This window comes from Melanerpes formicivorus, unplaced genomic scaffold (assembly GCF_026170545.1).
Source record: "Melanerpes formicivorus ecotype bairdi unplaced genomic scaffold, bMelFor1.0.p_v2 SCAF_10, whole genome shotgun sequence".
Classification (NCBI taxonomy): domain Eukaryota; kingdom Metazoa; phylum Chordata; class Aves; order Piciformes; family Picidae; genus Melanerpes; species Melanerpes formicivorus.
In genome coordinates, this window is record NW_027142362.1 from 18,513,048 (window position 1) to 18,540,901 (window position 27,854).

General features: G+C 41.1%; 1 protein-coding gene across 1 annotated transcript; it reads right to left on the minus strand.

Moving 5' to 3' along the window:
• Nucleotides 1-27,652, minus strand: ANXA2 (annexin A2). Its single transcript, XM_068144011.1, has 13 exons — nt 27,548-27,652; nt 22,856-22,915; nt 18,203-18,302; nt 12,143-12,237; nt 8,858-8,971; nt 5,797-5,887; nt 4,440-4,519; nt 4,053-4,112; nt 3,418-3,511; nt 3,167-3,262; nt 2,182-2,240; nt 1,371-1,493; nt 1-386 (listed from the first exon to the last, which is right to left on the minus strand). Exons 2-13 carry the CDS (start codon nt 22,901-22,903, stop codon nt 324-326), a joined length of 1,023 nt encoding a protein of 340 aa, XP_068000112.1. The 5' UTR covers nt 22,904-22,915; nt 27,548-27,652; the 3' UTR covers nt 1-323.
• Between the last annotated feature and the right edge of the window lie 202 nt (nt 27,653-27,854).

The window sequence follows — 27,854 nt, forward strand, 5'->3', positions numbered from 1 at the left end:
TTAAAGTAAAACTTCAGTTTTATTTCTGTTTTATGAGAAACATTGCACAGAGAGGCAGTCTTTCACAAGCACTTGTAACCTCATTTATCTTTGGAAGCTTAGTTTCTTTGGCTATACACTGTTAGGACTTCTGGCAGAGCCAAGTAGAGCACGGCTGCTGGGAGGGGTGCACATAAAAGCATACTACATCAAATGGTCTTGCAGACATGAAATCAAGCCAAGGTTAGATAGGCAAGTCAATATTTTTGTGTATGTTCTAGGATTACAGTAAAATGAAGAGCAAAAAATGCACGTCTCAAATTGGGGTTCTTCCATCACAGTTTTCAATCGTCTCCACCACCACACAGATTCAGCAGTGCCCTCTGGTAATCCCCTTTTGTGTCTTGCTGTAAAGTAAAGGAAGAAAAACTTAAAACCATGAGGAAACAGCAAAAAACAACCTGTGGGACAGACAGTTTCTACAGTTGAAGCCTTGTCAGCTTGGAGACTATCAAAGCTGAATTTTACTTATGCACATATTGAAATTATTTATTGTTCTTGCAATACAAATGCATGTCTAAGAAGGTAGAGAAATTTTAGTATGAAAAAGAGTTAACACAACAAAGGAAAGCTGAAGGACCCGGTTCTGTTTCTTCTCACTGATCACTGCAAACATCACACATCAAGTTCACTATTTTAAAAATTTACTTAATAATCTAAAACTGACATATTCAAGAAAAGATTTTGACTCAAGGAATCATGTATAATACACTTTTGTGAGGGTGGGTGGATGACTAGTTTTTAAACAGACACACAAGTTCTTTACCTATGTTCCAAATTAAATAAAACCTAGCAAGTATATCTCCTGCTCACTCACACATATGGACAAAAATCACTCTAGCTAAAAAGCACTGAAATGAAAGACAGCAGCCATTTAGGTGCTCTGTTTTCATTCAGCAATCACAGAGCAATTCTGTCTTTTATTTTGATTTGAGGGTAGGGACAGGTGAACAGAATTTTCTTTCATAACACATCAGCTGACTGCACAAAGCCTACATATACTGTCAGGTGGCTGTCACGAGTTCTACCAGCTGCAGACTGTAATGTTCAAGGTGGATTTTTCAGTTGTGCATAGATAACAACATATTCTCACTGCCATCTCTAAAAACACCTCACATGAATTATAATGGTAGAATGGTGTTTAAGACCAGGCTGGAGGAGGCTCTGGCCAGCCTGATCTAGTGTGGGGTGTCCCTGCCCATGGCAGGGTGGTTGGAACTAGGTGATCCTTGTGGTCCCTTCCAACCCTGAATGATACTATGATACTATGATCAATCCAATAAAGACTTCCTCATCTTGTCCCTCCCTTGTCCCTCTGCAGCAAAATTTACCTGGATAAAATAATAGAGAGATTTTCCATATTTCCTCTTGAATTCACTCTTAATTTTCAGCATATCAACCTCGCAGCGGGAGACCATGATCCTGATCAGCACCTTGTCACGAGTTCCCTTGCCCTACAAGCAGATACACATTTAGAACTGTAACAGATGAATTGCATAAGATGCCACCATACCTAGTGGTAAAATAGTAAACTACAGGCAACTGAGATGTAGCAATAAATAATACAATGCATCAGAATTTCTAAGTAAGGTAATTATTAAGATTCAGGAATTTCAGCCTGAACATACCTTCCTAATCAACAGTGTTTGACCAACCTTCAGTCACAAATCTACTTAGGCTGTAAGCAGCAGTTCTGGTTCACCAGGAGGTCTTTCTGGTAATGCCTAATATCTGTTACCAGGCATTTCTTTTTCATTCTTTTTCTTGGGAAAATGTTTTGAGGCTAATTTAGTGTCTTATTTGGCCCTTCAATAAACAGCTTTTTCTGCCATCAGCTCTTAATTACCTGCAAAAGATATGTCTAGCTTTGCTAATTGTAATCAAGTGATCTAATATAGATCATTATTCTGATACCACTCCCTGTATTTCCCTATACCAGATTGATCTGAATAGATGATCTTGTCCAGTAACTGTTAAAGTATGTTTCTGAACAATACTAAGTCACTGTTCGTTTATTCACATGCCAGTCACAAATCATGATTAAAAGTTCCTAGGGAATCCAAACTTGATGAAACAATGGCAGTAAATAAATAGATTTAAAAAAAAAGAAAAAGAGTACAAGGAAATAATAGTGTTCTCTACCTTCATGGAATCATACAGTCTGTCTGCAAAATACAGCTGCTTGTTCTGAATGCACTGGACTGAAAGAGAGATAATAGCAGTTAGTAAAACATCCTGCTCATGCATCGAACAACAGAACACACAATCTTAGAGCCATTTTATAAGACATAAGCAGTCACAAGAAGGTTTTCAGTAAAAGTTTCACCAAAAGGTCACATAGCAAAATTATGTTTCCCCAAAGTGTTACTTGGAAGTTGTTTGGCTAAGCTTGTGATTGAACCACAAATACTTACCACCTGAGAAAGCATTCCCCTCCACACACACCACAATTCATTCCTGCACTTCTATAAGCAATCTCTTTTCTGGAAACATTCATTGTATGCTAATCCTTAAGAAGCCTCCCTTTCAAAGCTGAGATCTGTTTGTTCTCTATTTGCATTACAGAGCTCTCAGTTCATCCCTAGTCTGAAAAAGATTTTCCTCAAAGAAATTCCTCTGAAACTTGGCAACATCCTTGTCATCTTCATCTCATGCCACAGTACCAACCCTACACCCTGCCTCCCCTTTTCAGAGAATTCAGTGTCAAAGCAGCTCTTTTATTAGCCTCTAGCATCCTCCATTGCCCATTTTCTCCCCTCACACACACGCTGTTCTTCCTCCAACCTGTGTCTGTATTGAATACTTTATGCATTCAGCTATAATTTCAACATTTTTGTTTGGGGAAACAAACATTAAGCCTCTGTATCAAACAGAAGTAGAACTAACAGCAGATCACAGAATACATGCATTTTTATTTTCATCTGGAAAGCAAGGGTTATATTTTGCACAGGAAAAAATTATGCTACTTCTTAATACCTAGACTAGTGGATACAATAATGCCAGCACATCCAGCTTAATTTCTTGTCCAGCAACAGAGAGGAAGCTGGGCCCTATCCTTATCACCATACACTGTAAGAGCACTGAAAAGATCCTATCTAAAGATAGTCTTTACTTCAGGGTTACTCACCAAGATTAAGGAAGGCATTCTCCAAATCTCCTTTAACCTCCTTCTTGATGCTCTCCAACATATCATATGGGCTGTAGCTCTTGTACCTTTCAAACACTACCACAAGAAAGAAAACAGGTGAAATTAAAAGCAGACCTATGTTTTATGAGTGCTTTTCATACTAATTTCAATCATATCTGGGACAAAATAGATACAACTCAAGTATATTTTTCTCTTGCAGGAAAAAAGAAAATCTGACTCTTGAATAGTACCTTTCTGCAGGTGGGGGACACTTCTTTCAGTCATAATGTTGATCCACTTGGGGACATCAGTTCCCTTTCTCTTCACACCTGCATCATAGAGCTCCTAGGGTTTTAATGAAAAGCAGAATCGTGAAAATCATGAGTTACACAAGAAGCCATCACAAACACATACAATTTCCTTATTGGAAAGCAAGCACTACTGGAACTGTGTCAGTGAGAGAAACACAAAAGTATACATGATCTGGCAGTCCTCCGGGGAAAAATCTAACCTGACACTAGGACTAATTACTTTATCTTTACTCTTATCTATAAGCTCTACTCTGTATTTAGCTGTCTTTACCTCAGCAAAGCTGCTCGTTGCAGATACAGGTGTAATAAGTGTTAAGAGTCTCTAAGTTCAATGGTACTTCTCTCAATCTTACACAGTTACTTGGTTTTAATGCAAGTAGTTTTTGCAAACGATGTGTTTCTTTTTGTTAAACGTTCTCTTTCTCAATATGTCTAAGAAAAATACCAGAGAATTTCTGTATAAGTACTAGTGGTATCAGGACTGCAAGTGGCAGATACCCACAGTATTTGTACTCTCAGTGTCTCCAACAGCTTGATCAACTTAAAGAAATTTAACAGTCATTGCCAGCACTTACCCTAGCATCTTGGTCAATCAGCTCATAATCAATCACAGAGGTATCTTCATTCCTTTTGCCCTTCAAACAAGGATAGTGGTATTTAGAAGAGGTTAACAGATAGTAAGCTACATACATATTCTTTTCTCTTTAATTTTCTGAAATCTGAATTTGCTAATGAGTAACAGTATGCTTTGTCCCCATTATGAAGATGATCCTGTGAATGCTGTGCTCCTGTCAAAATACTTTGTTCTTCCACATTTGAGTATTTTTTTCTCCGCAAAAGACAGTGAAAACACAAGGAAATTTAAAATTGAATCAGAAATTCAATTGTTTTACTGGCACCCACTAGTCACTTACCAAAGGACAGGCACATCAGGAAAAGTGGAAAAACACAAACAGGCCTACCTTGGCCAGGGCAACCATCAGCTTGCGGAAGTCACCAGATGTGTCTGATATAATGTCCTTTTCCAGTTCTGTCTTGTACACTAGGAAACAAAAAATATTTTCAAGTAAATGGTGTTCTACAAATACTCTTACAAGAAGAAGAGTTGCTAATTATTGTGTGTTAGGCAGATAAACAAACAGGTACAATTTAAGTCACATGAAAGACAATGAGAACTAATGCATGCTTGCATACAATGAAACCAACATTGCTACCCTTAGTCATGACAGCTCCTGTGTAATCAAAGTCTGCCATGGAAGGCTAACAAGAAAGCCTGTGACTATTCAAAGGATGGGAATATTGGTTTAAGCTCAATATCCTTTTAGAACATTCATAGCTATTAACAGATGTTTGCTTGTGTGATATAGCATTTAGGCCTTCTCCACTCATGGATTTGTGACTGGACAAGGGCATGGTGAATGCAAAAGATAAAAGCTCCTATGATAAATCAAAGGAATGCTGGATGTGATTCTGCTCTGGTGTCTAAACATTTTCTTTGCTTTCCAAGTGGTCATACACTCTTGCTACAAAATCACATTATCTCTTCTTTAAAACAGCAACCTAATCTGCAGCAGCAACACACTCTTTGCTGACACATATGTTGTTTACTTTTTCAGAACCAGCCATTAAGACTACGTTGCTATTGCTTGTCCTTTTTGCTTAGCTAGCATACCTTAGCAGAATTGCTTGACAACTATTAAGCATTAGCACACAGTAGTTTTCTACATTTCAGTCTATTTGTGATGCACCTCAACTCTAAAGCTCAAGGAAACAAACAGGCACCAGACAGCTGCACTACTGAACTGTGATAAACCCAACCAGAATGGCCAACACAAAAATTTAAGGAAATGACCTCCCGTATGTGTACTTATAATCAATTAATTGTAGCTTCAATCAGATAACATAATTTAGAAATTTGAAAAGCAGGATATATGCTTTTAAAAGTTTTTTATTTCATGTATTTTCTAGTAGGTGTACCAAATCAACTTACAAGCATGCTTCAATAGATTTCAGATTCACCTACTTAGTACATAATTGATCCTAGAATCTATAAATCTAACATCATTAATTCTGTTACTGCGCATGGAATACATGTAAGTAAACGTTCTCCAACTTGGTTGCTACCTAGCAGCAAGATGAAACTACATAAACACAATTATTCAGGACACCAATGTATAAAAGTATTTTATGTCCAGATGCCCAAGAATCAAAGCAGATACTGTATAATAGACTCTAATAATCAAATTCACATCGAAGGGAACTTATCCAACTAACTTAGTGTAAAAACATGCTAAATTGAAACTTCAGAAGTAAACTTACTCTCCCTGTAGACTCTGTTAATTTCACTGAGCTCTTGATTTGTTCGTGAGCAGATGATTTCAATGAGCGTGTCTTCATCAGTTCCCAGACCCTGCAACACATAATTCACTTAGGTGCTAGAAATGAAAAGGCATGCTTGAATGGTTTAAAAATATTGTACAGACATCTCCTTTCTCCCACTTTAACAGTTTCACAACCATTCAGGGATATTTTTTGCTAACTGTGCCTGAGAAAGCCCAGATGGAACATTTTTAGTTGCCAAATACTACTCCAATAGCTTTGAGATACTGTAGATGTCATCTCTGGGCAATATGCATTTGCTGTGAGTATCACACTCAGCAGCTTTCCCACCAGCATAACTGCATGAGATCAACCTATCACAACCCATGTGTGACTATTCCATCCATTGAAAGCACAAGACGACGATCTGGTTCTCAGCATGCAAAGGGGCAGCCAGCAGTCTGTTCTTTCCTGCTTCCACACCTCCCTTCAATACAACTTCTCCACTGTACATACAAAGCCAAGGGTGACACTATCATTAGCCTTGGCCTTATCTCCAAGACTGCAAATATTTAAGCATGTTCTGAATTTCTAGCTAACAGCCCCTCTAGAATTGTCCGTGTTTTCCATGTACTTCACAATGCACAAATCCTGATGAAACATTACTATTAGTTATACCAAGAAATAAAAATGTATTAGCATGATAAACAAAAGAGTCATATTTCATATTTTTTTAACCAGTTGAATAAATTAAGAGGTTTTATATACTATTTGAAAGCCACTGTTGTGAGCAAAGTCGATCAGTACTTTGAACTAAGCTGCATTACTACTGTTTACAAAAGTTCTATAGATATTAATCACTAAACTACAAAGCACGTCAAAATATATCAGGTATTAATGAAACCTCATTGTAACTCACTCTGAAACAATGTGGCTTGATCAATGTGCTCTAAATTTTGTTCAATTATTCATAAAGATCAGAAGCCAAAAAAAAAAAGTTGCTGCTAACAACAGTGCAACATTCTTGCTGCTGGAGAAAGGCAGGAAACTCTGAAGGACAGACTCAGAACACAAGACTAACTTGTATGAGCTGAAGATGCTTCTCTCCTGAGACCACTAAGGATGTTTGGGTTACCAGCTGGCAAAGCCATCTGGCAGCCAGATGCCTCAATATTTTGAAAATATGGGATTTTTAGATAGGCTCCACTGGTGGCTTTTTAATTCTGTTTTAGTTCTTACCTACCAATGAATCATGTTCACACTAATTTTATTACCCTCATCTTCTAGCATCACCAGCAGACAGGAAACACACTCTTGTGCCTCCTGTTAGGATGCTGTTATGTCCACCTGCAACGGAAAGGCATTTGTAGGTGGCAAAAATGGGCATGGTTTCCACAGGACTCCGAGGGCAGTATGCCGAGTAGTATCTTGGGAAAACTCAAGCTTGCAGTCTTTCACTTATGGAAAATGGAGGTAATTATGTGGAAAACTACCCTGTTGGAAAAGCTGTCTCTATGGAAGAGGGGAAAAAAAAACCCAAAACACAAAAGAGGACAAGAAGACTGAACCCAACCAATTTTATAAATATTGGTTTAGGAAAAAGAGAATTAGGAAAACTTTCCACAGAGTGGTTCTAATGGGTATCTGGAGTAAAAGGAAACCTGACAAAATTTAAGATTTGCTAAATATTTTTAAAACATTTTTTAAAGAATGTGTACCAGGAAAATAATTAACAACTCCTCCTAACTTTGCTTTGCCCAACTTGCATTCCTAATTTCATAGGTTATTATGCTCTGGGTATTGCAGCAAACTTAAGATCAGGCAAATTAAGAGCATTACTTAGGAGGTGGAATAGCTGATCTAGGGAGAGAATAGAATATTCTACAAATGTGGCTACTCTGAGGTAATGGCTTGGTCTTTGGTCTGTAAAGACAGCATAAATGCTATATAAGTACGTGGTCATCCTAAATACAACTGATCAGACATAAGACAAAAAAAACCCCAAAACCAACAACCACAAAACCAAAACCACGAATAAGCCAAACCCAAACTAATCTGATTTACAGTAAATTCTGGGTAGCCTCCACTTATACCAGAAGAGGGCAGCATCCGATTACACAAAGAGGGATTTGGCCCATAATTAAGAGAGTTACCATCTCCGTACTGCAGTGGTTTTGGGATGCTGGAGGTTTGAGGGAGTTTTGGGGGGGTTGGTGGTGGAGGATGTGTTTTTGTTTCTTGTTTGTATGTTTAACTCACTTTTCATAGTCTGGAGACATAAATTAGTTGGGCTTTTTTTGTCATCATCTGAATTTCAAAGGGTGTGTTTTAATATTTGACTGTTTAAAAATTAACCTGATCAAGAACATGAAGAAATTCAGTGATGATTATAAATACAAATCCCCAAACCTTAATTTGCTTTGAAAGGTGATTGCATTGGCATGGGCACCTCTCAAAGTCTAATTTCAGGGGCCTGCAGTAGATATTTCTAAACCAGCAATCTATTCCATGTTTGCCTGTGATTGCAGAGGACTGAACACAGGGACTCACTGCTGTGCTGTTTCTCCAAGAACCGCTTTTGATGCCTTCTCCTCTTTGTGTTTTATACACAGGCTGGTTTTGTGCAGAATGTTCTTTCAAGATCAATAATATGATCCAGTAACTGGAAACTACTATTTAAGCCTACAAATGCTAGCAGAGGATTTAATGGCTTCAACTAACAGCTGCTTTCTTAATGATTTTTTGCAACTATGAACCTGTATATTGTTTTTCAGAGCACTTTACTGGTTACAAAGCAGCAACCAGTCAGAACAGAGCCTATGAGTTATTCCTGACCTGATGCCAACTTATTTTTTTCCTTCAAGAGAGGATTTAATTATCATCTGGTTTCAAAATTCCTGTAGTTTTGGATGTAGCTGGATACTTAACCTGTAGTACCAAAAAAACCCCCACCAGTCATCAGTGGACATGTTAGAAAACTGTAGCCTTTAATATGAAGTCCATACTCATTCTTGAGACAGAGATACTAGACTAACATACTTAAACTTCCCAAATCATTTACCTTCATGGAGGCTTTCAGTTCAGAGGCATCATATTGTGCTGGTGTCTTCAGCAAGCCCAAAATCACTGCCTCCAAATGACCTGAGAGAGCAGATTTGAGTGCTGCAGAAAGTTCCTGTAAAAAAGGAGGAGTGATGGAAGAAATAAAAATTAATAATTAAAGCTCACTTCTGATCTCCACAGAATTTAGGCTGTAGTGCTCTAAGTCTCCTAGTCTTCAGTAGTGTTTCTCGCACAACTGACAAGGAAACAGAAGGTAGAGAGCTTTTCTTGGGTGAAAACCTAGGACCTTAGGGCCAAGGAACTTATTCTCATCCTCCAAAAAGAGGAAGAATTCCACTGGTGGCTGATAAAGTGCTAGGAAGCATGGTGCAGCCACCTCTCAACAGCTCCACTCCAGTCTTGCAGGACTGGCACTTTGTTGGCAGCTAACATGCACAGACAGATCTGAGTTTCGCTCACTGCGGTCTCCATCACACTCCCATAGTTTTTTCCAGTAGTGGTGTATTATTTGTGTTTTTCCTATTATCCCAGCTCTTTACTAGCCAAGACATGACAAAATTGAGTGCACAGTTATTCCACTGTACGGGCCCAGGTCGCAAACAGCTAGCTAAAGGAGAAACAACAAAAACATCCCTGAGAACAGAAAAATTATCCCTGTCTTCAAGGAAACTATCAGAAGAGTGCAGCCAAAGACTCTATTGTCGATTGTCCATCTATTCTAGAGAAAGAAAGATTCAGGTATGTTCACTTTGCAGGATGTGTGCGAATTTCCAAGAAATAAAATTTTTTAAATGGGTTTCAGATGCCATGTGAATAATGCCAATTAATCAGCTTCATCATAGGGTAGTTACAAAGTTGAAATCCCCACTATCAAGTTCGGGGTTCATGCAGATCAGTGTTTCCCCCGAAGATGAGTGAAGTCTGTAGCATTCAGAAGAGAATTGCTGCATTTCAGCTGCTGGTTTCTACAATAATGATTTGTAAGCCTGAGGGGCAGGAGAAGAGTAGGTAGAGAAAGTGAACTCAGCAAAACTGCAGTGAAGTTTGTACCAGAGAAATAAAAAGCCAAAGCACTTAGTTAAATTCCAGAGTCACCCATTTAATCCAGGACACGAATATGCTAATACTGCATGCATTTAATGGGTAGATGGACTAAGAGAGTGAAGGGGGCTGTTGGGCATCTAGCTGCTTTAGTCTAAGAAATGTTTTATTACAATAATTAAATTCTGAGTACAATATCCTATCATTTATTCATATGAAAACAAGTTCCTCAGACATCACCTGAAACAGCAAAGATACTGAATATCTCTATAATAAATTTTAGGATGCTGCCATGAATTCCAATTAGCTGAGTGAAGCTTTTGCAATCTTTGCACTTTGCTGTGAAGGCAGAAGGGAACACAAAATCACTACAGTAGGATTTACCCAAATAACTGGAGAAAAAAAAATCCTCAAATTGAACTAAGCACCTGCCCTTCTATTAGTTCTAGAGAAATAAAGTCTTCTCCCTGCAGGATTCTCCACTCTGACATTCTTTGCCGTGGCCAGGAGACCTCTGAGAAACAAGTGGGAAGCAGGTAACTGACACAGTGCCTTAACTCATGAACAGTAAAGAGAAAAGTTTTCACTATGTGTTCCAAATGAGCAGTTAATTTCATAGTTAAGAGATTATTTGCAGCAGTTAGGACTGACCAGACACTGAATACAAGTACACACATGTAGAGCCCCCAGTATTCACTGGCAGTTTCACTCGCACTTGTGATGGGGAAAGACTACACAGATCAAACTGTTTCTCAAGATTACCAACAGTCTCCATTAGACACTCAACTCAAAAGAATGAAGAGAGGAGGATCTGCCACTTTTTGAAATTACAGTGGTTTACTGAGAAATCCTGCAACACACAGAATGAGCAGCCTGGTGCAATGCAACACACTGCCAGAAAAACCCATGAGACAACGTCCCTGAGAGATACACATACATGTCTTTGCATGCCCCACTTCCCCATCTCTTGCCTTTCACTTTATTTCACTGAGTTGTGTCCACTGCAAATTTGCTTTGTTTCTATAGACTCTTTTATTCTTTGCCACGTGAATTCAGTTTGCCCTTGGGTCAGTGCAAGGAAAAAACGGTGAGAGAGGGAAACAGATGAAAAAAGTTGCAGATTTTTTTTGACTGTGCATTTTTGTAGTCATGCAAAACAGCAAAGATTTAAGTGACATTTCACTACTAGGGTGCACTTCTACAGGCGATTCTGGCAGCACCCACAGGGCATGACTGCCAAGGTGCAGACGTGCACACACACTTGTGTTCAACCTGTGCCTGCTTCTGCATGTGCCTATATGAGCCATGCAGAAAAGCCAGTGAATCTCTAAAATACAATTCTAGATTTACATTCTGTTTCAGTTGATCATTCTGAGCTGCTATTGAAGGACTACCATTTGGAGTCTGGCAAACCTGAAAGAGATATAATCATTGTAATTGTAACTATCACCATAATTGTAACTACAGAAATATCCTGGTTTTCATGGGCATACAATTTCAACCATAGTAAGACTCTCAAAAGTTCAAAAGCCAAGAGAACATCTCTTGCCTTAAAGATCACAAGACTCATTATGCAGAATTCTGCAGACATTTTACAGTCTTCTCCCTGTCACCAGGTTGGTACCCAAGGTACTTCTAAGGATAATACCTAATGATAATTCCATCTGTATCACTCCAGTGTTTGTACCACAACTGACTGCAGTCCTTGCTCATTTAAGCAAGCTTTGGTAACAGAAACAGAATACTTCCTTTATTCTGAGTTGTCTCAACCAAACCCCACCCAAAAATATCAGGAAAAAAAAAATTCCACTAAAGAATCTCCCATTTATCTCTTCCTTCACACAGAGGCATTTCACATCAATGACTATTCACTATTACCATATTCCACCAGGGAATCCTGTGGCGTGGCTGGATGGTATGTCACCTATCAGGATTTCTGGAGGTACTGGGAAACCACTGTCTCCCCAACAGTGGGGAATCCCAGACAGATTTCTGTCCCAGTTGGAAGTCCCACCAGTCCTAAGCTGTGATGGCATAGACAAAGTAGACACATTTTCAATTTTAGTGAAAAAAATAAACCAAATACTACTGATCTCCAGTTTATATCCACTTAACTGTGAAATACACAAGCCCTGAAAACAAAAAAAATCTGTCCACAAGAAAATATTAAATACTTGCTATTTCTTAATACCAATTTTTAGTATTTTTCCCCCCTAATACAGATTTCTCATTCTTTTTTTACCTTTTTGGTTCTCCTCTGATAGGCAAAAGCAATGTCCTGCCTCTGTTCATTGCTGCGGTTTGTCAGGATGTTGATGATGGTGACTTCATCCACACCTAGACAAACAAAAGGCAAAGAATTGAAGAAGCTTTCTTAATACTGTTCTGTGTGTATTAATATGCTCTTTGACACTCAAAACATAGCATATGTGCTGTTTGGAGCACAGCTCAACAGCTCTCTTTAGTTAGCATATGTCTTGTCCTGGCCTTGGAGAAAGAGCTCAAAGTTTTGATGTGTTGTAGATGCTTGGGTACACAAGCACATATACACCTCAAAGAAGGCTAGTTTGTGACCAGCTTTACTCCTCCTTTCTTTCTTCACTTGCGTGCCGATGTACTTCTATTTAGTCACTCAGCATTCTGCAAAAACTTGATCAAGAGCACAGGCTTTAAGACCAACATGAACTTGTATGTACTAAAGCCTGCCCCATAATTTTGGTATGCTGTTTCCCATGAAAGCCTCCTAATAAAGAATATTTTCTATTTAGCCCATAGACATTTAAATATCATTCTTAACTTAAAAATGGGAAAATCCACCAGTATATTTGATCTCTCAGCAGCTCAGATGGAAGAACTACGTACGTGCTTTTTTTGAAATCACCACTCCAAGATGCATGCTGAGTTTTAACTAGCATGCCCTAGAGGCCTTGGATGATCAAACTCTCAATCCATCTTTCAAGTCACTGAACTGCAGATCAGTAAAGGTTTAGTTTTAAAAATCCCTACACTTTAATGCAACTGCAGGCTGAATACAAGGAGATCGCTAAGATTTACTGTAGGTTAAAAGCCAAAGCATGCATCTGTGATTACTCTGGCTGTTACAAGAACCTAATGTACACCACAGCTTTGGATGCTGTAGGGGTCAGCAATACAGGTCAGTGCATACAGAGACAAAGCTCAAGCTGTCTAGGAAGCAGGACATTCAGATTTTTTTTCGAGATACAGCCACTTGCTACTTAATGTTCTTTCCAACACAGGCAGTACCTTATGACTTGTCCACTCGCTTCTGGCTGCTGCTACTAACTTGCACTTAGATTCCTTCTCATTCTTACCACTCCATTTGCTCCTTTCCAACCTGATTCTCCTGAATCTGCACTCCTTGGACTGGCACAGTTGTTCTCAATCATAATTGGCAGCAGCAGCTTGGTTTTGGCAACTCAAAAGCTATCCCCAGACCCTGACTGGACTCGACATTCTTCATCATCTTTTGTGTTTGCACACAAGTGATAATGATGACTTTTCGATTTAAAAAAAAACAACAACAAACAATAGTAAGGACTGGATCAGCAGCTACTAGCAGGACTCAGATCCCTGCCAGAATCCATCTACATTTATTTTCCTTATTACTCCAGCAACCTCAGAGGAACTTGAAACAAAGGACTGCAGCAGATATTATATAATTAATCATAAAAAGTGTGAACGCTGCAAAAGCCCTTTTAGCCTTTAGCTACAGAAACCTAAAATGATGAATCAAATCCAAAATTCTTTTCTCCCTCTTAGCCGCATTTTTCATGATGAAAAACTGTACTTAAAAGCCTTATGTCCTTACCTCGTGCTGAGGCAGAACAGTATCAGCGCTCTTACTCATACAAGCTAGGCCTGCAAAAGTCAAAAGGCCCTGGAAAGCATCCTATGCCTTAGGTACAAATTTTGGTTTGAAAACATGCTGACATTTCAGTCATAATCTACTCCTGCACATATTAAAAAGGGTTCCTATTTTGTAAAGCAACTTGTCCCAGTCCAGCAATGGTCACATGCAGACAGATGCACAGACACTGGACCTTTCAGCTGTTGCAGGACCACAGCAAAAGCCTATGCCTTCAGCTTTTTAGTAAATTCTACACTTAAACCATTCTTGGCATTCAAGAAAAGGCAAATGAAATGCTGAAGTTTTACCATAATTGTGATAGATTGGAAGCCCAAGAATTACTGCATTAAAGCTTATTATTCATATGCTTAGTGGAAAGAAATATGAAATTAACTCATTGCTCTGGAATTTAATGGAAAATAAGCACTTGTACTTCACATTTGGGAATCATGCTGCACAGACAGGATGCTGACTCACATCTGCTGAGGTGGAGTGGAGCAGGAGAGCAACTCAAACACATTTTACTGCTGTGCTCTAAAAACAGCTCAAAGTTTCAGGGTAGTGAAACAAAAGTTTATTTCCGAATTTATTCTGGCTGGGCAGATTTTATCAGTGAGCAACTGAGAATTAGACACTGTGGCTTACTTCAAAAACACAAACCCAAACCACCCAATCAATCCACCCACAAAAAAGCAAATGCAAAAATATTCCTTACCAATGGAAATGTATTTGAGATGAGTGAGAAATAGATCTTAAAGAAAACCCAAAGAACCCTTTGATTAACAGCACCTTTTCTTCTAAAAGATATAATCCGTTAATAAGACCACAGTGTTATGGCTCAAACAGCAAATAAAGAGGAAATAAACATCAGCAAAGTTAGGAGTTTTAATGTTTTTGTTTACAAGATGTGGAATCACAGAATGATAGTGGTTGAAAGGGATCTTTGGAGATCATCTAGTCCAAGCCCCAGGCTAAAAACAGGGTCACCTAGACCAGGTTGCACAGGAAGGTGTCCAGGTGGGTTTTGCAAGTCTCCAGAGCAGACTCTACAGAGGAGACTCCACAGAGGAGGCACTGAACCTGAATTTCCATGTGCAAAACCAACAGCACCCTGAATCGAAAGGAATCCTAACATGCACTCTAATAGCCTTTTAGTTTGTTAGTCTTCTATTTAGGCCCACATATTATAGCTGATCAATACACAGGGCACAAGGGAGCATCATACGGAAACCAAGCAGCCTTTTGTGCCATGCAGCAGAAAGCCAACATTTACAGACAACATGCTTAGGCACTGGATGAACTTCTTACAGAAAAAATAAATAGCATAAATATGAAACTGCCACAGCAATGACATTTATTACAAAAGGAAGAAGCTAGAACTGTAACAAGTTACTTGCACTGCAGGAACTCCAGGTTGAACTCACTACAAACTGGTTTTATAGCATCTAGGAGCCTTTTTGCACATCTCCCTTTGTAGGTTTTAGATATACGTAAGCCCCTTGCATTTAACTCAACGGCTCTTTGCTGGGCTTTGAGCAAGAATTCATGCAGTATAGTTTTTGCAGACAGACCTACACCCCAGTGAACATGTTACAGTATTTCTCATAGAAGTATTTCCATAAATAGATAGCTAACTTCCGAGGTATTAATTGGAAGACGACTAATGAACACTGCAGAACAGTCAGATCCTCTACACCTAACACACAAGGCTGTTGTTCAGCCACTAAAGTAAGTTTTACCCGTTTTACATCCAGTCATTGAAGTGGAGATTCACAACTGAGTCAGGGAGTTTGCATTACTGGGAAACTGGTGCATAAGCAATCAGATGGAAAATTTTGAAAACTGGCCTGCCCTGACTGCCAGACCCCTCCCTGCATACTGCTGACATCAAAATGCAGAAGGTATACCCTAATGATTTCTCCCAGAGGTCAGACTCCACAGGATTCAATTTCCATAGTAGTGCTATCAAGGACACAATTCAAAAGACTACTTAGATGATTGTGAAATACAGGCCCATTATAGCATGTAAAGAACTGGATTTTTGAAACAGAGAAAAGGCAAGGAGTCCTTTATCCTGTATATAGTAAAGCCCTCAAAACACTTGGTTCTTATGTGGCTTCTGCATTGTTTGGAAACTCACCATCTCAACAGCAGAGAGCCTGCCCATTGCCCATGTATTTATAAGCTGTTACATCTCTCTCTTTAAATAAGGTGAACAAGTCATGTTACTCTTCACAGTTCCAAAGATGAAGCAACATACATTGCTTACTTCCACATACAACACTAGCTGAATGGTAGAGAACTGGGGAAAAGGGATCTGCTGTGGGTAGGTGCTCTTTGTTCATTATGAGTGTTACATTTTTAGCTCAAAACCTATTAAGATATTTCCCAGAAATAATTTTAAAATATTTTCTTGCAGGAGAACTTCCCTGTGCATCACTGTTAGCAGAAAACCAGCTCTTGTCTGGATGATTCAGTATTTGCATTAGAAAAAAAAAAAAAAAACCACACATATATCCTTGTGGTCCCTTCCAACCCTGAATGATACTATGATACTATATTACAGAACTCACATTTTAACAATCTTCCTGAATTAGTAAATGAAAATATCCCACAACCAAGCATTCATTTTGCACAGGAAATGCCTGGAAGATATGTCCTAACATTCTTGCTCTTTATTCTCCCCAGGAATATTTCATAGTTTCATAGTTTCATTCAGGGTTGGAAGGGACCACAAGACACTAGATCAGGCTGGACAGAGCCTCATCCAGCCTGCTCTTAAACACCCCCAGGGACGGGGCCTCGACCACCTCCCTGGACAACCCATTCCAGGGTTTCACCACTCTCATGGTGAAGAACCTCCTCCTTTGAGACAGTCTTTATGGTGGAAGAAGATTCAGTATTAAAACCATAAACAGACCCTCCCCTGAAAAGCTGCCTTCTCCAAAAAACTCATGGATAACAAGCAGAAATATGCTCAATCCCACAAATGTGCTTCCCTATTATTTGCTCAAATGGTTGGGAATAATTTCTCTAATGAAATGTTCCACGCATCTTAAAACCCAACCTCAGTAATTGCTTATCTTTGCTGAAAGTGAAAAAGCGACATGAGCTTGACTTTCCTGACTGGAAAAGCTTCTGTACTGCCTACAATATTGCCATTTCCTTCTGCACTAATTAGGAGTGTGAGTGTTCAAATGGGTAAATTTGTACGTGTCCTCTAAGTCTGATGGTCTATTTGACATGTTTAGGATTTGGCCTGTAATTAGAACTGTGAAAAATCAAGCCTAGACAAAACTGTGTACACACAATGCATCTTCTGCCATGCACAATGACATTTACTCCTCTCTTGCAAGAGAATTTTTACAAATAAAAACAAACCATAAAATTATTCAAAATCAGAACTGAACCTACCTTAATAAGCAGACAAGGATTTCTCCAGTGAAATTTGCTAAGTGGGGCAAATCTATTTTAAAGCAAGTCAGACATGCTTTGTTGGCACTGATGAAAGACTGCATTGCTTTCTGATGAGAAACTGACTCTTAAATTTCTCCCTTTCTTGACATGCAAGCAAAAGAATTGGCAGTTCCAGCTATCCCCAGCTGTTGCTTCTCTGGCATGGAGGAAGTCTGGAAAAGTGTGGCACACCCTTTCTTTGTCAGAGCAGTACAAGGACAGGGCATTGCTGCCCTGGGAGTACCACCAAGGTATTACTCCAGAGCTGTAGTTTGTACTTCCTGTAATCCTGATTGTTTGAGTGTACCAGGCATCCCCATGTAGCTGCATCTCTCCCCTGCTCCGTCACGGTTTCCTGCCAGTCAGCAATGTGGTGGATCCTGGAACTATTATAAGCAGATTAAAGCCTACCTGAAAGCCTGACTCAGAGAAGCCTCTGAAATATGGCAAAGAAATTTCAGAAACTGCATTCTGTTGTTTCTAGGACTTTCTTTTATGCCAAATTAATAGAAGGCACATGACCATTTAGTTCATAACCCAAAGAAAAAATGTTCCAAGTATCTTATTCAGCTGTCTGGAGAGCAGAAAGAAAGAAATGTCTAATCCAATAATTCAGTAGAAATCCATGATTCAGATCTTGGTTACAAATCACTGCCACAGAAGCTGACACTTCATTCTCAGTGACAGAGATAGTAGTAGAATTTGAAGTACTGGTGGTTCAAGAGAAAGAAGTGGAAATTTTCAGTCATAACCTTGGTTGCAAAATTCAAAAGTACATCCAATGAACACGTTTAGAGAGTTCAAAATCTAACACAGTCAAGATTTCATTGGCAATGTCTGAGAAATTCACTATCTCCTAAAATAGGTATCCTTGAATAAGGATATTAAAACAGTGGTCTTAAAACACAGTAGATTATTTTTTTAATGCCAGCATTCTATCTTACAAGTGGAATCAAAGCCACAGCCCATGTTCCTCACCTTTGGTCTTGATGGCTGTTTCCAGGGCTGCAGCATCCCGGTCAGCATCAAAATTTGGGTAGGCCTTAACTGCAGCATAGGCACTTGGTGGAAGAGAATGCTAGAAGAACAAGAACACACCTGGAAGTGAAACCATATAATCCTATCCTTACTGCAATTAGTAACACACAGGCCTCTCCATTAACTGGTATTTAGCCATTTGTAAATATAATAACTACCACTGGGTATCTGAAAATGGAGTTCTCCTATGAGCTGCTGAATGGGATTCTCTTGATGTGGTTTGTCTGTGCCATGCTTATTCTAACAAATAATATATAGAAAATCACATTTTTATTATTGCAGCAAAAACCTAATACATTACAAGTTTACTCACTAAACTTCAATCTTCTAAAATCTGGAGTTTTCTGGGTAGGTCAGAAGGAAATTGACTACAGAAAGCTAATTCAAAGAAAGAGTAAGTTTGAAGTATTTTAGGTTTGAAGCTGATACTTTACTTTGGATTACAGGCTACACATTTATAAAAACCAAAAATCTTCAAAAGCAGAAGTTAATCACAACTTCCCTTTGAAACTCTGCCTGCAGTTACCTGGTTTAAGCAGCACAAGGCTAACAAAAGCAAACGATGTTTCAAATCACCTCTGCTAAGAATAACAAGACTTGCAGGTAAGTTCACTTACTGAACAGTTGCAACATTTTAAAAGTTAGCAGATGTTATGAGCTGTTTATGCCCTCTCCTGAAGACTGCAGCTTCAAACAGGAGATCACCAGAATAGAGATTCAGCTCTTCTCTGCTGTTTCAATGTAAGCCAACTGTTCAGCTCATCACCTACCATGGGCAAGCTAAACTAAACCACAGACTTTCATATGAACAGCTGAGAAACACCCACAAATCCCACTCTGCTGAGTTCAGAGACCCAAACTTCTGGCAAAAAGGAGTAGTGGCTAACATCTGGAATTACCATAGCTGTTTCCTAAGTGAATGACTCAGATTTAATGATAAAGATCCCTGGAAACTTTTGTTTCGGCCCCTAACAGAGTTCATAAATAGGACTAAGCTATCTTAACAACCCTGGAGGATCTTTTTGCATGCAAACTGTTAAATGAAGGATAAATTTTAACTAAAAGATTTCATGGGCTTTGACTGCATTTGATTCTATCCTGTAGAGATCACACTGTCCCAAGTAGATTTCCCTGGCAGCAACCACTGTGCCTTCTTGAGACAATCTGTATTACACTATGGAGATGGGAAGTCAAAAGGCACTGTTAAACTGAACCATTCTTTCCTCTGTCTCTTACCATCAGCTTATCTAGCAAAGTGGCCCCAATCTGGCCCACGTCCATACCACAAAACACAGCCTTTCCTGCTAGCAGATCAAACTGCTAACAGAAACAGCAAATGAAGATGCAGAATGCAGCCTCAAAGAAGTGTATGTTCCTGAAAGAGTCCCAAACCAAAGCCCATTAGGATACGCAATCATGTGGCACTTCTGGATTGTCTTGGGGTAATCTTGGTTGCAGTGACCATGACATGTTAGAGTTTAGTATCAGTATCACAGTATCACCAAGGTTGGAAGAGACCTCAAAGATCATCGAGTCCAACCTGTCACCACAGACCCCATGACTAGACCATGGCACCAAGTGCCACATCCTGTCCCCTCTGAACACCTCCAGGGACGGTGACTCCACCACCTCCCTGGGCAGCCCATTCCAATGGCAAATGACTTGCTCGGTGAAGAACTTTCTCCTCACCTCGAGCCTAAACTTCCCCTGGTGCAGCTTGAGACTGTGTCCTCTTGTTCTGGTGCTGGTTGCTTGAGAGAAGAGACCAACTCCCTCCTGGCTACAACCACCCTTCAGGTAGTTGTAGAGAGCATCTCCCCTATGAAGAGAGGCTGAGATCCCTAAGGCTATTTAGTCTTGAGAAGAGAAGACTGAGAGGGGAGCTCAGTAATGTGTATACATATATGAGGGGTGGGTGTCAGGTGGAGGGGACCAAGCTCTTTTTGGTGGTGCACAGCAATAAGACAAGGAACAACAGGTTCAAATTTGAACATAGAAGATTTCACCTCAACATGAGGAGAAACTTCTTTACAGTGAGGGTGACAGAGTATTGGAACAGGCTGCCCAGGGAGGTTGTGGAGTCTCCTTCTCTGGAGACTTTCAAAACCCACCTGAATGCATTCCTGTGTGGACTACTCTAAGTGATGCTGCTTTGGCAGGGGACTTGGTCCTGATGATCCCTTGAGGTCTCACCGTCCCCCACAGCAAACTCCTTGCCAAGCTGTCAGCCCGTGGCTTGGACAGGAGCACTCTACGTTGGGTTAGGAACTGGCTGGAGGGCTGAGCCCAGAGAGTGGTGGTGAATGGTGCCACATCCAGCTGGCAGCTAGTCACTAGTGGTGTCCCCCCAGGATCAGTGCTGGGCCCCATGCTCTTTAATATCTTTACTGATGATCTGGATGAGGGGTTTGACTCCATCATCAGTACATTTGCAGATGACACCAAGCTGGTGGCAGGAGTTGATCTGTTAGAGGGTAGAAGAGCTCTGCAGAGGGACCTTGACAGGCTGGGCAGCGTCCAAAGGCATGAGATTTAACACATCCAAGTGCCAGGTTCTACACACTGGCCACAACTACAGGCTGGGGTCAGAGTGGTTGGAGAGTGGCCAGGCAGAAAGGGACCTGGGGCTACTGGTTGACAGTAGGCTGAAGATGAGGCAGCAGTGTGCCCAAGTGGTCAAGAAGGCAAATGGCATCCTGGCCTGGATCAGGAATAGTGTGGCCAGCAGGAGCAGGGAGGTCATTCTGCCCCTGTACTTGGCACTGGTTAGGCCATACCTTGAGTACTGTGTCCAGTTCTGGGTTCCTTATTTTAGGAAAGATGTTGACTTCCTGGAACATGTCCAGAGAAGGGCAAAAAAGCTGGTGAGGGGTTTGGAGCACAAGCCCTATAAGAAGAGGCTGAGGGAGCTGGGGTTGCTTAGCCTGGAGAGGAGGAGGCTCAGGGGAGACCCTATTGATCTCTACAACTACCTGAGGGAGGCTGTGGACAGGCAGGGGCTGGTCTCTTCTCCCAGGCAACCAGCACGAGAACAAGAGGACACAGTCTCAAGCTGCTGGTTTAGGCTGGATGTTAGGAAGAAATTCTTCATAGAGAGAGTGATTGCCCATTGGAATGGGCTGCCCAGGGAGGTGGTGGAGTCACCATCACTGGAGGTGTTTAGGAGGAGACTTGATGGGGTGCTTGGTGCCATGCTTTAGTTGACTAGATGGTGTTGGATGATGGGTTGCACATGATGATCTTGAAGGTCTCTTCCAACCTGGTTTATTCTATTCCAGTCTACACTATGATAACCTGAAGCAAGTCACCTTGTGAGCTCAGAATTGGGTACCTCTCCTTCCATCTAGCTCAAAGTATTTCCTGAGTATTTTTGTTGTGTGCTGAGAAAATGCATAGCATTATATTTGCAATTTGGGAATTGGGCAAGTCCTTTATGCAGACTAGCTACTCAATAATTATGGCTTCTAACTTTGAATCTACAGAACAAACCAACTGCCTCCTATTCTTAAGCTCTGGGGCAGGATTTCTGATGAAAATGCTAACATGGGACAGTGTTCAGATTTGACATTCACAAGCATCTTACAAGCATCACAGAAGAAACATTTCTGCCCTTGAGACCAGATTGCTCAAATGTTATTCCAAAAGTAATTCTCTGTTGAAACAAACAAATCTGAAGAGATGACTGCTCTTGCAGTATAAATCAGCTTTGCTGCTTACCTACAGTGTATTAGCCAGCTCTTTGCAAGAGCTCTTTCACAAATGGTATAATTTATTTTGCAACAAGTAACAAAACCAGGCAAAATGTTATCTTGTAATGAGCTCAGATTTGGAGTTACTAGCTATAAAATTTAAAAGTGCAGCAAGTTTATAAGCAACATGATGAAATAACACATGGGTAGGACTCACTTCCCCTTCAGTGACAATGAGAGAAGCAGAAATTCATGGTGTGATACCCTGACACTACACTGGTAATCCGACCATCTGGTGTTGCAACATCAGAAATAAAACTAAGAGAATGTGGCTTTTGGTATTTCAATAAAACGATCAAGTGCAGATGTGGTAGAAAATACACAATAAACCCCAAGATTCTTTAAGCTTTTCAAAAGAGAAAATAAGCTTTTTCAAAAGGTAGTTTGGTTTTGGTGACAACCACTGCAGGAATAAGAACCTCAATTATTTAATTCTCATTAATGGCCTCCATTTGTAAGTGAAAAAAAACATAGTTCAGAAGGTATCAGTGAAACTGAATACATTTCCATCTTCTCTTTTGATCCTTAATTCACTTGTTTCTTTGGAAGGAGGGGACACAGATGTGAACTGGCCATTCAGGTTGTCCTGTGATCTCTTTTCATATGGCCCAGCACATAAATACTGTTCATGCTGCTGGCCAGTGAGAAGCACTGTCACTATATGTAGTCAGTTCATCTAACAGTCCTATGGTTTACAGCTGCTTTGTGGTTGAAAAACGCCAACAAGTTCTTCACTCCTTGTATGTTTATGTAGGCATGTGGACTCTTGTAAACTGTGCAACAAAGAAACAGGATGTGGCACCTGAATAAGACAAACTGATCTTGATCAGATAATAATACTTACATCTCCTTCAAGGCTGAGCTTGCTTAAAATTTCGTGGACAGTAGACATTTTGAAAGAATGCTGCAGGAAGAGAAAAAAACAAACAAACAAACAAGTAGATTTAAAATATGTTTACATCTGTGTGTTATCTAGTACTGAAACATTGCAGCAGTGAAAATGACAGTCCAATGAATCTTGCTAATCCCAAGCAAGAAAGCTGATGTAAGAGTTTCCAAGCCACACCACCATTAAATGCAAGCGGTCTTATTTTGATTGTACAATAAAAATTTCTCTCTACTCCTTACCAAAAAAACAAAATCAACCCCCCAAAACACCCCAAAACTGCCTTTTAAATACTTCAACTTTTGAACTTGAAAATCTCTACCTTAAAACCAGAATCAGTTAAGCCTTCAACTCAGTACCAGGAAAATTATACCAAAAACATTAGTCTGGTCAAGCTCAAAGGCAAAAAGCAACAAATAGTAGCATTTAAATCAAATGCTCAGTTCCTCAGCACTCATGGGATACACTGAAACTATTTATATTCATGCAGACATCTTATAAAATCACAATGCTGTTAAGTCTTTAAGCCTGGACAGAGGCTACAAATGCCTCTAATAACCTCTGCTTTTGTAGTGGCTCCCCAGTAATAAGAATCATAGAACAAGCAGCAAACACCATGTAACATGATTGTCAGACACTAGGTAACAAGGACTGTCTTAAAAGGATTAGCTCCAACAGTGAGTCATTGAGGCAAGCCAATCAATATCACTGTTCCATTGCAAAACCCAAATAACATCTTGCTAACGGACAAAAATGGACAACCCCCCAACCCTGAGCCAGATTACACACACTGCAGAAATGAACACTGATGTGGTATGCTTGTGTTACACCACCTTGCCCTTTTGCAGCAGGTTTCTGGTCACAAGGTGGCCAGAGCTGTACTGCTGTTCTATTGGACTGGTCTCTCAACTAAGGAGGACATTTTTAACAAAGGTTGTAAGCTGGAGGCAATATGTAAGAGGCTTCATGTATTCCTGAAATCCTGCTTGCAAATTCCTCTACTGAAAAGACAAACATTGCCATTTGCATTACCTTCTAGTCATCCAAGTTGGCACCTGCAGCAAGCATTATTTTATCTGTGGAATTAAAGCTTATTTCTCAGGAACCCTACAAGGAAGCTGTAGAGTATTATCACACAGGGAAGAGTTGACTTGCTGAGAGGTAAGAGAGAAGGGACAGCAGGATGAGTGATATTTCACTACCAGGTAAGTGAGCCTGAAACCAAAATGGAACTATTTTCAGCCTCACTGGGTGCCACTCCCTTCATTTCCACACTCTGACCAGTTCCCCTAAAGCAGCTCTAAGATACCATGCCCTCTGAGCCAACTCCCAGCTATTGTGCAGTCAGTCCTGGGCAGGTTTTCATACTTTTTTCATCCTTCATCAGTCATCCTTTCAATGGTACAGGAGCTTTGAGGCAAGCAGTACTGGCCATCCAGGCAAATTTCCCAGACAAACCAAACTCTTCTCTCAGTGATCAACCTGAACCCAAAAGCTCAGAGAATGAGCAAGAAGTTTCAAATAGTTTCTTAATACTGTAAACGTGGTTAAAAGTCTAGTACAAATGTTTATTTTTTTGGGTTTAACTCCTGTAAACTTCTTGTATAGAGGGAGAAAAGCAGAGAAATCCTTACTTTTAGCAGGTATAGCAAGTGTTAAGGGAGTAAAACAAAGAAACAACTACACAGCTTTAACAGTACACAGAATGACAACCTTTCATCTTCTGAAGCAACCTAGGTATAAGTAACAAAAGCAACTGTACTTTGTAAAGATTAAAATCCTAGGAGAGGGAAAATAAAATGGAGAATGAGTATCAGTCAGGCAGCAACTTCTTCAGTGCAGAAAGTCCAACCCAGCCCTTGAAAGTCAGGCTACAGAACCTGTAATAAGCTACTACCCACTGTTTTCACTATTCAACCCATATATTACCGAGTCATGAAATTCTTACTGTTTACTCTTAATAAAATGAAGTGCCTAACAATGAGACCTTTGTACTTTGACAGTATCACAACCAACACCAAAGCAACTGAGCAAACTGAAGTCCTTTAGTCTTGCTTGTCACAAAGTAGTAAAACACACCAGTGAAGGCTGAAGCAAATCAATTGCAGTATAATCTTTCACCAAACAACCACTGAAAAGCTTTTTGCAAGGCTCCTGTTTCTACATCAATTTAAAACCACATTGAACCAGGCTTGTTGGAACAAAAATCTTGAACAGAGTCCAGGAACAGAACTAACACACCCTCATGTAGAGCTGGAACTGGGAGGTTCATATCGTCAGCACACAACAATGCTATAGCAACTGACCTCTCATCAGCCACAAGCTGGCAAAAGAAAAAAAGGGAAAAAAAAAAAAAAGAGGTTCTGCAAGAATTTCTGCAGAGAAAGATTTTTACCCAGAGAACAAACACATCTCTTGTCACACCCTGCTTCGTAAGGCACTCATGTCTGAGAACAGACTCTCACTGTTCCATGATAGAGTGATTTTATCTGATGTTGCTTTAACAAGTTCTGGGTGGGTTTGAGCATGCAGATAGAGAATACTTGCACTAACTTGTTCTTCCTCATACTGGAAAAGAATCAACTTTTACCTTCCAGCTGTAAACTAATACTTCAATGCCTTAAGGCAAGTTTCTACAACCAGTTTTCCTCCTTCAGTCCATGTTATGCAATACTGAATCATGTTATTCCACTAAAAGATAGCATCTGTTTTGATGTTGACCCCCACAGTAATCACTACTTTTGCAATCCTGTTATTATATTGGGCCTAGTCTATATTCACTACCTCATCCCCAAAACTGCTGGCAGGCAGGAGAGTGTGTACTTAAAAGCAGCCCTGCATCTTGATTCCCAGGGGCAGCTCATGTACATGACAGCTAAAAAACCCCATGTGAGCCATGGAAAAAAAGTGTCAGGTATGCACAAACAACTACATTGCTCAATAAGCAGAGTTAGCATTTTAAGAAGCACTTAATGTATTCCTGTAGACAGAGACTGAGCAAAGGGTGTTCCCAGACATCTGAGCCAAGGAAACGGCATCCCCGGAATGAGAGAATGGAAACTCTTTCCCTTGGAGCATATTTGTGTTAAGTCTCCAAGAATTAGGGCAAGGCTTTGGCAATAGAAGAGATGAGGGAGAGCAGGGAAGATCCACAACATCTGCTGCAAATGAAATAAGGACTCAAAATCACTCATTTATATAGAATGCTAACTGCAAGTACAAATGAGCCAGGCTGTATCTCCCCAAATCACCTGATGAAAGTTTAACAGATCATTTACAGCCACTACTTGCACAAAAAATTACCTTTACAGAAAAGGATTCCAAAGCCCATTAAACCACACCACCACAAACATACTTTAACCCTTCTCTTCCACAGACACTGCTAATAACACAGAAGATGTTCTGTTCCAGGGAGATGTTATGCACACACAAAGTTCAGGACTTATTTCTTTAAATGCAAGTTACTCCCACTCCTGAGACAGTACAGGAATTTTTTTCCATCAAGGCAAACCATTGGAAACTATATTCGGGAGGGCTGCTTATCACAACTGGCTCCACCAACAGAGGGCACACACATAGATGGACCACTCAACTCAAAGGCGTGAAGGATTCTTTCACTCTTGACCTATATGTTGGGGTCTGCACATCTCTGTGCAGATACAGCATTTGAATATGAACATAAAGACATCTAACGTTAAACAGAATTAAAACTGTCATGTATACACAACTTAATTCTGCACAGCTATCCTGAAATCACTTCACTTTTCTTCCAGTTACAATACATGACAATATTCCTTTGTCCTACTGCTCCTCCTCACTGGAGGATGAGGAAGTGGTGTGCAAGCTGACTCATAATCCAAAAGGCAGCAGCAAGATTTCAGCAAGTCTGCTCACAGACAGGGCAGGGTGGGGTGGGAGAGCTGTATCCAAGCCTGGCAACGTAAGCAAGGATCCACACAAGGCTCCCTGGCACACCGCGGAGAAGAGAAAAGGCAAATCTTGTGAAAGAACTGGCTACCCACAACATGCCCTGTACAGGGGCCTCTCTCTCGTAGATGCCAGCGGCTAAGACTGCATCCACAGCGGCGCCAACAGCCACAGCCGCAGCCACACCCTGGGGGAGAAGGGAAGGGGCCACTACCCCCGACCAGGCTCTAGGCTCAGCTGTAGCTGTATAAGGACTGCCTCCAGCCGCGGCTCTGCGAGGCTCTGTACTGAAAAAGCCAATGTACAGCATCGTCGTTGCCAACTGAGCCTGTATGTACCGCAACGAAGAGAAGAAAAGAGTGTCTGGGGAAGTTTGGCGGAGTCCAGGTCCAGTTCCTCTTTTCTCAGAGTTGCCACCACACCCAGAGTTGGTATGGGGCGCACGAAGCCCTCCATGGGCAGCCCCAACTTTGGAGACCGCTGTTTCGGCGTGAAGCCGCGCACGGAGAAGTAACGGGAGGTAGTACCGAGGCAGAGCAGAAACGCGCGGGGCGCAAAGGCGGCGGCCGCACCCAGCCACCGCCCCGCTCCGCGGCCGCACGGTGCCCGCTCCGCTCCTGCCGGGGAAGCGTCTGTCGCGGCCCGACACCCGCCCGCACCCCTGGCCCGGCTCCGTGTCGCCTCCACCCACCCCCCCTTCAGTGCCACCCGGCGAGGGCTCACCTGGCCGGGACGGGCAGGGCAACTCTAGCGACGGCTCTGGCGGCGGCTGGGACCGGCAGCGGCCCGGGCGGGGTTTTGTAGGGCCGGGCGAGCTCCCCCCCCCGTCCCGGCGTGGCGCTGACTCACCCGTCCGCGCCCGCCTCTCGCAGCAGGAAGGGGAGAGGGACGGGGTGGGCATGGGCATGGGCAGGGCAGGAGCAGCCGCTCCCTCCACATCCGTGTCCCGCAGAGCCCTGTCCCCATCCCTTGGGGCCGCCCAGGGCGCTCCCGAGGTTGTGGAAACGGCGCCAGGAACAGCACCCTGAGG

Coding starts and splice junctions, on each gene's coding strand:
- ANXA2 (XM_068144011.1), bottom strand. CDS start 22,903: ATGTCTACTGTCCACGAAATTTTAAGCAAGCTCAGCCTTGAAGGAGAT. Junction 18,303..22,855: donor AGCTCAGCCTTGAAGGAGAT/GTAAGTATTATT, acceptor TTGTTCTTCTAG/CATTCTCTTCCACCAAGTGC. Junction 2,241..3,166: donor GAATGCCTTCCTTAATCTTG/GTGAGTAACCCT, acceptor TCTCTCTTTCAG/TCCAGTGCATTCAGAACAAG.